Genomic DNA, 13,153 nt, shown 5'->3' on the forward strand with positions numbered 1-13,153 from the left:
CTCCCTCCCGGGTAAGCCAAAGCGCACCGCGGCAGCCGGGCAGCCGGGGTGCAAGCGCGCCCGAGCGCGGCGAAGACCCGCCCAGGCCGCTCTTATAGGAGAGCGCGGGGCGGGCCTGCCGGGGGCGGCGCCGCGCGGGCAGACGCGCCTATAAGGAGCTGTCCCCCCGCCGGTGCTGATTCCAGCTCGAGCGTCGCACTCGGCGGATCCGGCCGTCCAACTAGCGCGGAGACGGTTTCAATTGGGTTTGGGTTTTCACCCTTCACGGAGGCGGGGAGTGGAGAGGAAGAGGCGGGGGAGGAAGGCCAGTCCTGCGAGAGGCAGTTGCGGGAGACTCGCTGCAGCTTCAGAGAGGACCTTTGCTTCACCCGTGGCGCTCGGAGCACGGGATGGAGTGAAGCGGCCGGGGCTTCCTCTCAGGGGGGGTGGGAGGGGGCCAGGCGGTGCAGAGGCGAAAGAGAGAGAGAGAGAAAAGAAGAAGAAGGGGAAGAAGCAGCCGCGTCTGGCGCCTGCAAATTTGGGATTCGTTTGGGAGGGACCGCGCACCCTGGGGAAATGGATTCTGTACCAAGGCTCACCAGCGTTTTCACTTTGCTGTTTTCCGGCTTGTGGCATTGGGGATTAACGGCGACAAATTGTGAGTACCGGGAGCTGGGGACGGGGAGTGAGGTGGGTAACGCCAGCCTTTGGAAAGACACTCAACTGTCCGAGCGTGTTCAGTTGCCTTTGCTCCTGGCCAAGGAAAGTGGGGGTGTGCATGGATGCTGATCGGTGTGGTTCCATTACTCGAATCATCCCAAAAGTTAGCTAGCATGAGCTAGCCCCGCTAGATTTCCTGTCCTTCTTCAATCTCAAAGTTCCGGGGGAAGGAAAGGAAGGTTCCCTTCGCCTTTTACCAGTGACTTTTTTTTACGTCTGACAGATTTCTTCCAGCCCCCTCCCCCCTCCTCCACCGCCCCCAGAAGAACCCAGGTTCAGACTGTATACACTGGTGACTGAGCTTCCTGGGATAGAGCCTGCCAGTCAAAGCACTTGGGGACAGCTGCCGGTCTCTGAATGCAGCTGCTTGATATTTGCAGTATACCCAGTGCTTCATAATACATGGCTTGTAGTTCTCCTTTCCGCAGGGGCTCTGGTTGGGGTATCTCCAACCAATGGACATCGGTTATACAGGATTGGGAGTTTCGGCCTAAAGAGTCAGAGCCCACTGTAGGTGAACAGGATCAGTGGCTGCCCCCGTTCCAGAAGGAAGAGCTTTGATGCACTTTCCACCCCCAAAATATTTGTGCTGAAGAACACATAATGAATATGCACTAACTGTACACTCTGCTGTCCATGCTCTAAGCTCCGCAAGAGCAGGGCATTCCATTGAATAGGTTGGATACGAGGGATTCGCCAACTGTGCTGTGTATTTAAGGAATTCAGTATGTCAAACTTGAATACATCACCGGAGCTCTCAGAGGTTCACGCTCAATTGTTCAGCTTCTTCTCTAGGCAAAGAAGGGAAGTTTTTCCAGTTCTTGAAACTCCTAAGTGGGAAGAATGCAACTAAGCCATCTGTGTTATTTCTAAAGATGGTTTAAAAAGGTCCCTAAAGTTTGGGGGCTTGTTCCTCTGTCTGCGAAGCCCACTATGAGTCTTATAATAGTTTAACCTTATTACATACCTATATAATATATATCATGCATAGGTATATAGATATACATATATAGATATGAATATATATATCACATACACACAAACATGCACAATCTAAAACATGATTGTTAGATAAAAGAAGGAAGATTACTCACTGCTTCGGGATCTCTACCTCACTCTTCACTTTCTTAAATCCGAGAGGATCTTAAACAAGAGGTATTTAACTCAGAATTAAGTCCTGAAGTAACTAGAACAAATGCTATTTCCTAGAAAATTCAAAGGAAAGCAATATTTTAATGTATGGTTGACATTTTTGGAGATTAAGAATCTATTGTCGGTGGTAACACATTGTAGAGATTGTATTAAAGTTTGTATTCAAAGGGATCACTTTAAGAGGTCAACTACTCTGAAAGATCCAAATGGTCGTAGCTTAGAAATTATTTTAGAGAGTAGGTAGGAACAGTTTAGAATCTGCTATTTTTTCTTCCTCCTATTACACCTCACTCTTCCTGCTCTTTTCTTTCTTTTTTTCTTATTTTAAGTGAAATGATTTCCATGGTGCTTCAAAAAAAAAAAAATCTAAGTAGTTTTAGTAAAGCATGGAGCTAAGCTAGACTCTCTGCCTCTGTGGAACGCTAGAGGTCAGTATTGTCCTAGTGATGCAAAGGTGTGGCCGGAAAATAGCTGGTTTGTTTCACACATTTGCCTACCTGAAAATATTTTTTGAAAATTCACAGTGATGGAATGAGGAATAAATAAATAATCCTATACAGGAATATATCATACTATATATATAGATTTATATTTCTTTTCTTGGTACTTTTCTCCTTTTCTTAAGAGCAAGAAAAAATATTTAAAAAACTGTACAATGTCATTTTCTGTGAACTAATTGATATATGGTCAATATGTTATAATTATTCTCCAAACCCATGAGTGGCATGAATGTACGGTTCATACTTATAATTGATGATGCAACAATGAAACTGATTCTGAACATTTATAGTAAACTTTGTGATGATGAGTTTTATTATTTCATCAGTGACTGTTTAATTACCCTATTTACATTCAACATTTCAATCAATTGTATGTAAATTGCTAAATAGTTTGGTTTTATTGTTCTTAATAATAATATATGTTTCTATTATGTTGATAAAATGTATTTGTTCAGTGAACAATAGAATAGCAGCAGAAAATCTCTTCTGAACTCAGTACATCATAGTAGTCTTCAGAATGTGTAATACAGAACCTCTAAGAAATATACAGTAATATTCTCCAATTTTTCCAGGTTTTCTATTTTCTACATGCTTTATACAACTAATATAAGGCTTTGATTTATAAACTATTCAGTTACATTTAGGAGCAGATATTAATGAAAATAATTTCTTTTCAATCCATTTCTCTAAGTTTTTGTATTACTTGAAGAAACTATTTTTCTCAAGACTATTCCTGCTACGTTTAAATTAATATTTTATATAATCTATTGTTCTAATATCAAAAATAAATTATTTATCAAAACTTCTCTATGACATGTAGAATCACTGCAAACTTTGTTCAATTAAAACAACTCAATTGTTTCCTTTATTTTAATAGTGTTTTGTTAATAGTGTGTGTAGGATGTATCTCAAGTAAATACAAGATTATTTCCTCATAATATGACCAAAATTATAATTATAATTTACCTGCAAGGGAAAAATGACTTCTTTTTCAATTATAGATTTTATATATTTCTAATTAAACAAAATTAGAATAAAGTCAGGTTAGAGGTCCAACTACTGTGTGCATGTTATGGATCTGTGCATAGAATCTAATTATCCAACAGTAATAGAAACTCTGGAAATTCCCCCATTTCAGATTTTCAGGATATTAAATAGTTACAACATTTCCTCTGGGTTTATCCTGAGGGAATTTGTTAATTTTAAATGTAGATATGATAGGCCAGTGTTAAATGAAAAACCATTTTACATATATCAGATTCTATAAACCAAAAAGAAATTATGTAATTTGATAATTGACTTAAGTGAAACCAGGAGTTTTAAATGCTACAGTTTTATAATCCAGTTATGCCATAACTAAAATGTCAAATGCTCATCAGACTTTCTGTGCTCACATGCTTAGGTATTAAACAGCAGTTGAGGAAGCAGATAGATAATATAGTGGGTAGGGCACTTGCTGACTTGGATTCAATTCCGAGCACCACATTCTTCGCCACCAAGAGATGAGTCCCTGAGCACAGAGCCAAGAATAAGCCCAGAGCACCACTGGGAGTGCCCCCAATACAAAAACAAAGTAAAAGAAACAATTGAGAAATTTGTATATCCGCTCGAGCAAAGTGATGAACAACGGAAGGACAGTGCTACAGTGCTACAGTATATTCCCATTAGAAAAACTGGTTATTTAACTCAGGACATTCCTTAGATAATAGCTCTGTTGGAAGAGTATTTTAACATGATAACTTGTATTTAGAAGTTGCATATAATGCATGAAGCCCTTACTGGACACCAGTCACTTTGTATTTAACAATAAACAAATGTCCTATGATTATGAAGTGCATTTATCTTGACCGCCATACATCTTAGATTTTCTGCTTTTTCTTTTTTTTTCTTTTTTACCCTCCAGTAGTTTCGGTGAAAAAACCCAAAAACTTTGTATTAGTCCGTTCATTACAATTCATATAAAATATAATTGTTATTCCTACTCATAAAGATTTTCAAATAAGGATATGTATTTTCTTAAGTTATATAAAGCTTATATACAAACTCAATCAATAGGTAAAGTAAACAAAGATCCGACTGATTTTAAGCAAGAAAATGTTTGCAGTTTACTTATTGTGGCATTACCATAGTGGACATGAACAAAGCCATGTAATGCTCCTTTGGAAGTGTCCCAAAGATTTTCTTGCAGTTGAATGCGCAATCCATAAGAATTCTTTCCCCTTTCTCTCCCTATTGTTTTGCATCTTCAGGGCAGATTTCTATTCTGCAATAGAAAATGAATGAAATCTAGACTAGTGATTTTTACACAAGGATACAGAATCATGAGAGGAAAGTTGTACAATATGAATTAACTATGTGACTCTTCTTTCTAATGAATAACTGTTCTCTACATTGAATTTTTCATTCTATTCTTGTTTTTAAAATTTTATTTTTTTAATTGAATCACCGTGAAATATACAGTTAGAGTAGTTATATTCTTACCCCTTTTCTCTTCCCAATCGACTTTTCTCTCTTTAATGGAATCCAGTTTTCCTTTGCAACATTGCTTACTTCTTCTCAGTACCCTTTTGTTACAATACAGAGAAATGTTATAGCATTTGAAATGCCCCCAAAACCTCTGCATGGTAATCCAAAGTCCATTAGCTTATATGTCAGAAGTCTATTAAATGTGTCCTATATATACAAAATTAATTATCCTGCTATGCTCGAAGGTGGAGTCTTCTTACTGAAAAGACCAGAACGCATTAATTATTTCCTCAACAGGAATTTATTGTGAAGCTTCAGTGCATTCATTTGTAGCCAATAATGACATTTTTAATTTATAAGAGAATCTGTCTTTATTTATCAAAACTTTGACACTTTCTGGCTGGTGCCTTGTAAATATTATAGATTGTTTTCTTATTATCTTGGTATAATGAGTGAAGAAATTGGGACAAATAATTATTAAAAATCTATCTCACCATAATATGTTTTTTCTATCTCATCATAATATGTTTTTGCCTTTGCTGATGTTACCCATTAGTGGGTCAATCACTGGTCATTCCATTTGGACTTTTCTAGATGATGATAGTAAAAAACTTGAGGGAAAAGAACAAATATCAGATGATCTTACTCATCTATGGTATATAGAGATACGAGTCAAGAGAATGGAAGGTATCAAATGATGGAAAAGCCTTGGTCCTTAATTACAGAACTGAGACTATCAAGTGAGGACTGGTTGTGGGTGGGTGTATGTATGTGTGTGTGGTGGGACAGAGTTGGTGGGAGGAAGATGCAGGTGGTGCAGAAATGATGAGGTAGACTAATGTAACATAAGAAATCTGGTCCAGTGTCTTGGGCGTTTCATTGAAGTGAGGTTACATAACTATTTTCATCAAAATTAAGCACGTTCCCAGAAAGATACTACAATGGGTTGGGCTCTTGCTTTTCATGTGACCAATCTGGGTTCCATTCCCAGTCATCACATATGGTCCTCTGAATCAGGCATGAATGATTTCTAAGTACAAAGCCAAAGTAACGCCTGAACACTGCAATGTGTACCCGGACCCCTCAAAAAGTAAATAAATAAGGCTAAGCAAACTAAACATGTTAAAACTTTTGTAGACATATGGCCCAAATTAAAATAATTAAATGTTTAAGGTAAGTTTGCCAAGGAGGTGTGTGCATGGGTAGGAAAGGATTTTAAGACATTGGTGGAAGGATGCTGACAATAGTAGGGGTATGGAATTGGAAATTCCATATGTGATTTACATTACATAAATTCTATGTAATGTAAATCATTGTGCTTAAATGAAAACTGCAAAGAAAAAATGCTTTCAAAAAACGCTGGAGGGATAATTCAAAGAGCTTGAACACATGTTTTACATGGAGGAAACCCAAATCTTGACCTTTGATTCCCAGCACTGCATCATCCCCTGAGCACAACTAAGGGTGAACCTCAGCACCAAGCCAGAAGGAGACTCTGTGAACATCTGACATTGCCCCCAAAAAGAAAAATGATTTATGGAATTTATGATACCCCTCTTACAGTATTAAAAACATGTAGAAGTACCCTCCAAGTTGTATTGTTATCATATCTTAGCATGAATATTGCACAATATCTTGTTAAATATATGAATATCAAACTAAACCTTATCAGTGAAATAAAAGATATGAAGTCCTTTCCCAATGTGGGAATGCTGTGACTTTACCTACTATGCTAAATTTCATATCCACCATTGCTACCACTTCCCTAAATCTGAAAATTTATGAAACGCTTTCACAATCCACAAAATAATCTTTTATCTTCCTGCATTTATCCTCATAACCTTTCCCCTCAATCTAGCATTTTTCATTTTCTCTCACATTCCTCTAAATAGACAGACCACACTCTAACTTGCATCTATGCCCCCAGCTGGAAATTTTCTCCTAACTCATATATATTTTGTATATTTTATTTTAATACTATATTCATATAATATAGCATGTTCCTAGGTTGTTTCAAGTGTCCCAATAAATCACAATTCTATTTCCATAGATATTCACACTGTATATGAACATCTACATTTAATATAAAACTGTGGACAAATGCATGGCTTATTGAATGAATGGTTTCTAACTACAGATTTTTATTTGAAAACAGAAGATATTTACATGGTCCTCTTGGAATAATTTTTATTTTTTCTTATGTAGTTTGAATAAACAAGTTTTACTATTTTGGAAATGTCAAAAAAAGTTAGTATGAACTGTAATGTGAAGGAAAGAGTTCAGATCTTTTGATTGTTTATAACTGAAGATGATCTCTATATTTAAACAAGTGCATGACTTAATTAGTAAGATTATCTTATTATCCTGTGTCAACTGATTCTTTGTCTTTAAAAGAGACATCATTTCAGTACATCTGATCTCAGTATCAAGTTTGAGCTAATTGTACAAACTTCTTTCACAATATTATTAAGTATTTCCTATATGGTCTGTTTATAGGGAATGCTTATATGTTATTATATAATCTGTTATGTTATCAGGGATCACTTCTGGCAGTTGTCATAAAATAAGCTGTCATAAAATCTCTGTACCACACAGTTATGTATTAAATGGAAACATTTGAGTTATATTTAATGAATTTTAGTAGTAAATTAATGAATATCTTGTCTATCAGAAACTTCTCATATTATCCTGATCTCATTATTCTGTGTCTCTGATTTATTTATTTTAAACTATTGTTAGAATATTGAGTCCTTATGATTTGTCTTTGTAACTCAAAATTGAAAAAGTTTTTGATAAAACGAGTACCATTATTTTGAGGGGGAGAAACTTCTAATTTAATTATCAGAGGCCACAAGTGGCTGCTTTGAAGTGATCTTTGGCCAACCCAGGCAGATAGTTTAAAGCGAGAATCTGAGAACATGAAGCTACTGAAGCCCTACAGTACATGCTTGCCTGGTGGCGGCAGAGTGAGGGGCATTTGGTGCCAAAGTTTGAACTTGGGTCCCTGTGCATGCAAAACATTTGCCAATGGCTGCTAAGTTATGTCTCTAGTCCCAGGTCCTCTGTTTTAAACTCATTTCCCTATAAAAATGGAGTGTAGAGGTATAGTTTATGATCTCAAGGTCTTTTGACAAGGAAGACAGAAAAATTAATCTGTAATCATATAAATGCTATAACAATGAGAAGCAGAAAATTTAGATAAAGTATAAGTATTAAGGCTCTTGCTTTGTGTTTCCAGCTCCAATTCATTTCCCTGCACTGTGTGGTCACAGAGCACCACTGAAAGTGACCCCAGAACATACAGTCAGTAGCACCACTGGATGTGGCCCCCCAAACAGCCTAAGCTAAAAAGAAATATCAAAATGACTGGGACATCAAAGGAAACCTTTTGATGTCAAATGAAATTTAAACTAAGCTATAAAGTCATGGCCACAAGGATAAGACAGCTGGTAGGGTGCTTGCTTTGCAATGGCCAAAGCAGTTTTGATTGCCCTGCCTCTCCCACCATATAGTATCCTGAGCTCACAAAGAGTAAACCCCAAGTGGAGAACAAGTTGTTAGCCCTGAGCACAGATGCCTGTGGCCACAAAACAACAAAATTAAATTAAACTCAAACTGAACAAGCTGAAGAAATAAAGAGTCATGGAAATTATCATCAGTTTTCTACTAAAATAGCATGAGATAGAGGAATGATATAGTCGCTGCTTGAAGGAGTAGTAGATTCATGAAATAATTTTGGGTTGGAGAAAGAACAAAGGGTAAAATTTCTGCCTTACGTGTATCTGGTCTGGGTTTTATCTTTGGCTCTGTCTATGTCCCCGCCTGACCACCACCAGAAGTGTTTCCTGATCAATTATTGAGCCACGAGTTATCTTTTGTTGGGCATATCCAGGAGAGCTCCACTCCCTGCCCCTGCCCCAAAGTAACTGAGTAGCATGTAGAATGATAGTCTTTTTCTTTGGGGGCGGGGAGGGGAAGGGTCACATCCAGCGATGCACAGGGGTTAGTTACTTCTGGCTTTGCACTCAGGAATTACTCCTGGTGGTGCTCGGGGGAACATTAGGGTGCTGGGAATGAAACCCAGGTTGGCTGTGTGCAAGGCAGATGCCCTACCTGCTGTACTATCCCTCCAGCACCTAAAATTATAGTCTTTCATTTTTACTTTTAAACTATGGACAGTTACTGAACTGTTTTGTCATATAAATAAGTAACACATACTCAGTATGGCTTTCAAAAAACATTCTCTGGTAAGAGAAACCTAATTGAGCAAAAGAAGTGCATGAAACTCAGTTAAGAGACAATTACTGTGACTCAAATTATTATTTTTTTTCATTTCATTTCATCATCCTGTTATTCGTCGATTGCCTCGAGCAGGCCCCAGTAACGTCTCTTTCATCCTAACCCTGAGATTATATTCAAGGCTTTATTATTCAAGCTAAATTTTATATTTTATAAACTTCTTTCACAATATAAATTTTATATTCAAGGCTAAATTATTATTAATGATGGTTTAAATAAGGGCATGTCAGAATATGCAAATGTTACAGAACTCAAAAAGAAAATAATGGCCAGCTAAATTCAATACATAGAGTTGTACAGAATAGTAAAGTTATGGAAGACACAGATTTGTGATAAAAATGTATTCTAGGCCAAGAGGACTGGTCAATGGTTGGAAGCTTGCCACAAGAGAGTCTGGGTGGAGAAAGACAGATAGGCCAGGGACTGGTATGACATCTAGTATGACATTTTATAAATGACCTGAGTGTTGAAAGTAGGTAAAGGGATATACTTGATAACCTCTTAGGTATTGCAATACTTTATGGTATTATAAACCATAGTGTCTAGAGGAAATAGAGAGTGTGAGAGAGAAAGAAAGTGTGAGAGTGAGAAAGAGAGATGTCTAGTATAGAGGCAGAAGGTGGTAGAGGCAGGATATTGGTGTGGTGGGAAATGTGTGAAGGGATGGGTGTTGGAACATTATGTGATTGAAACACAATCATGAATAGCTTCAGCTTCATTACTTTGTAACTCACTGTGATTCAATTAAAAAATAAAAATAAATCAAAGATATTCTAAAACCAGAGTGATAGTACAGTGGGTAGGGTGCTTGCCTGGCATATAACCAACCTGGGACTGATCTCTGGCATCACATATTGTCCTGCAAGACTGCCGGAAGTGATCCCTGTGAAGAGCCAGGAGTAGGCTCTGAGCACACCACTGGGTATAACCCAAACAACAAAAACAAAACTGCATTCTAAGCTGCTTCCATTGTTTTTGATAAATTAGAGCTCTAGCTTGTGGAGAAGGCGCTCAGTTTTCTGAAATGAGGTTCTTCTCTGGCGATATCAAACCACCATATTCTCAGAGCGATATATTTCATATTTGTATGACACCATATAGCATATGTTGTTGGTATCCATCATCCTGATGCATCTTAATCTGTAAATTATGTGGGTTTTTTTTCCAACAGAGTAAGAAGTAGTCATTAAGAAATGTGTAATTAAACCACAACATTCCTGTTCTCATTCCCTCTCTGGCAGGGGCGTAAAATAGAAATCATGACAATTATCAGTGGTTGCAAAGTAGAAAGAGAAATACGGAGAAGTTGGGTGTGCCACGTTGATTTGCTATCATTGATAATTGATTTGCTGGCATAAATTCCATGTCTCTACATTTCTAATTGCTTTTGTGCATATTCTTGCGGGTTGATTAATGCCATCTGTTCACTGGATCAGTGGAATTGATTGAGTTTTAAAGGATGACAACAGTAATGTTGAAGATAGAAAATGAAGGGAAATGCCAAAACACCACTCATGATATATTTTATTTTTAACTCTCTACCATTGGCAGCAGAGATATTCCTCTGAAGACAGTCCACAGCAAATAGCAGTCTAAAGAGCTTTGTAACAGACAGATGCTTGTAGGTGTCAGTCTAGGCCACCATTTGCTGAATATATATTCAGTTCTCTCCCCTCTTTCCACTCATTTTCTCTTCCTCTCTTTCCAAAGCCTTATCTTTGTCAAATGGCCGTGTATTTTAGTTGCTGCAAAAGGCTGGTCCCTGAGCTGATGATTGTGGCAAATGCGTGAGCAGAAGAGAAGAAAATATCTGTTAGATTTCAGTACTGCCTTTCTAAGTCATTATGCCTTGCTATGTGGGAATAATGACCAAATGTGAATTCTCCCATTAATGCTTATTGTGAGGGCAGATTTAACCAGGATGTGCCACCCACAAGGCAATTTCGAAAGCTGTCTTGACTCCTACACCCCCACTCATATGTCCCCAAACAACTCTTCTGTTAACTCCGTTAATCCTAATTCTTTAAACATGAAGGGGAAAGCCTTTGAATTCAAAGAGATAAACTTTAAAATGCCATGACCCCACTGGGAGAAGAAAAATATGTATATAGGAATGTAAATCAATAGTGAACTATACTTATCCACAAAAAATACTTACTTAGATTTAAAATATGTATCTATTATGGTCATATCTAAAATGTGACCTATTTTGTGTAAAATGTGCAGGATATATGTTTCTAATAATTATACCAGGGGGAGGAGTCAGAGATATCAAAGTGCCAGAAGATTTGCATGAATGTGGCTAAATGATATCCTGAGCACCCAACCATTAGTAGTCCCTGGTCAACAATGGCTTCAAGCAACCACTCAAACCCAACTATACCTATACACATGTGTGCATATATGTGTTTGTGTTTTATTACTAATGAGCTTCAAGTTGAATCCTTTCAAAACCAATTATAAAACTAAACAAAAAAACTCAGGGTGAAGTAACTCTAGTTCCATTCTAAAGGGAAAAAAATGAAATCATTTACTGCCTCTGTGTCTCAATAATCAGAAGGCTGATTTATTGCAAATATATACACACACATATATATATATATATATATATATAAAACTTTTTGTTTTTTACTTCCAATCCATCATTCAAAGGACTATGGGCAGAATTTGGATTTACCTGGTAGAGAAATTTAAATGTCTGGATTTCTCACTTGAATGCTGGGCAGTATCTTTATATAACTGTTTCTGCACCTTATTCAGTGAGCTGACTTGTAGAAAATAACAGAGAGCCTGGTGAGAAAATAAATAAGGAGCACATCCTCTAAAGAATGAGGAGGAGGCCCTTGGAGAAGACGTCGACATGATGTAGGAAATACCTTGAACAGACCTTGAGAAAATGATTGTGTATATGGGTTTGTATGAAAAGTTTTCATTGCCTTATGTTCTTAGTGATCCAGATACATATGAGTAAAATATGAAGGTTTAATAAAACTGCATTTCCTTTCTTATACTAATGGAGTTTGCTTTTGTAAAATGAATAGTTCAAGTGCTTTTTGACTCTTTCAATGTTGAGTTAAAAATCAAGTGCTGGTACAATGACTAGTAAACTATAAATTCTTATTCTACTAACAAATACTTCATTCTTTCATTTGAAAAAAAAACACTTAAGAAAAGCCCATGGTATATTTATTTCTTTATTTACCAAAGGCATTTTCTTTTAAATAATAATTGATGAATGAAAAAGATTGAGATTATATTCACATATCCCCATAAATAACAATAGAAAAATACATCACTCAAAACAAAGCATTATGTTTTCAAAACAAATCAGGTCACTAGGTCTGCTCTATTCTTGATTACTTTTTATTTTTTTTAATGTGCCATATTTTCTTTATTTTCTTTTTAATTTAATTTTTATTAGTGAAACACCATGGGGTACCGTTGTAACTTACAAACTTTCATGCATGGGTTTCAGTTATACAATGATCCAATATCCATCCCTCCACCAGTGCCCATTCTCCACCACCAATGATCACAGTAGTCCTCCCACCCCCACCCCATCCCCCCCTCCACCCCACCTCTGTGGTAAGGCATTTCCTTTTGTTCTCTCTTTCCTTTAGGGTGTTGTGGTTTGCAGTGGAGGTATTGAACGGACATAGTGTTCAGTCTATAGTCTACTTTTAGCACGCATCTCCCATCCCGAGTGTACTGTTCCCTTTACTTGGTGTTCCCTTCTCTATCTGAGCTGCCTTTCCCCCAGCATGTGCTGCCAGCTCCCAAGTCATGGAGCAAACCTCCTGGTACTTATCTCAACTATTCTTGCTCACTTTCACTGTATCACTGTCATCCTATTGGTCATTGATTGCCTTGAGCAGGCCCCAGTAATGTCTCCTTTGTCCTAGCCTTGAGATTTTAAAAAGTGCCACACTCGAGGTTCTTTCAGAGTCAGGAGAATGAGACCCATCATTGTTACTGGTTTTTGGCATATTGAATACGCCATGGGGAGCTTGCCAGATTCTGGGCAGGATACTTTTGGT

The 13,153-nt window shown here is 37.5% G+C and overlaps 1 protein-coding gene across 1 annotated transcript in view; it reads left to right on the plus strand.

The window, feature by feature from the left end:
- Positions 1-469: 469 nt before the first annotated feature.
- Positions 470-13,153, plus strand: part of CNTNAP5 (contactin associated protein family member 5) — a 973,836-nt gene continuing 961,152 nt past the window's right edge. Inside the window, exon 1 of the mRNA XM_056110141.1 lies at positions 470-637. Coding sequence (XP_055966116.1) covers positions 556-637 — 82 coding nt within the window. The 5' untranslated portion in view covers positions 470-555. The remainder of the gene's footprint in view (positions 638-13,153) is intronic.

Source organism: Sorex fumeus, unplaced genomic scaffold (genome assembly GCF_029834395.1).
Source record: "Sorex fumeus unplaced genomic scaffold, SorFum_2.1 ptg000009l, whole genome shotgun sequence".
Classification (NCBI taxonomy): domain Eukaryota; kingdom Metazoa; phylum Chordata; class Mammalia; order Eulipotyphla; family Soricidae; genus Sorex; species Sorex fumeus.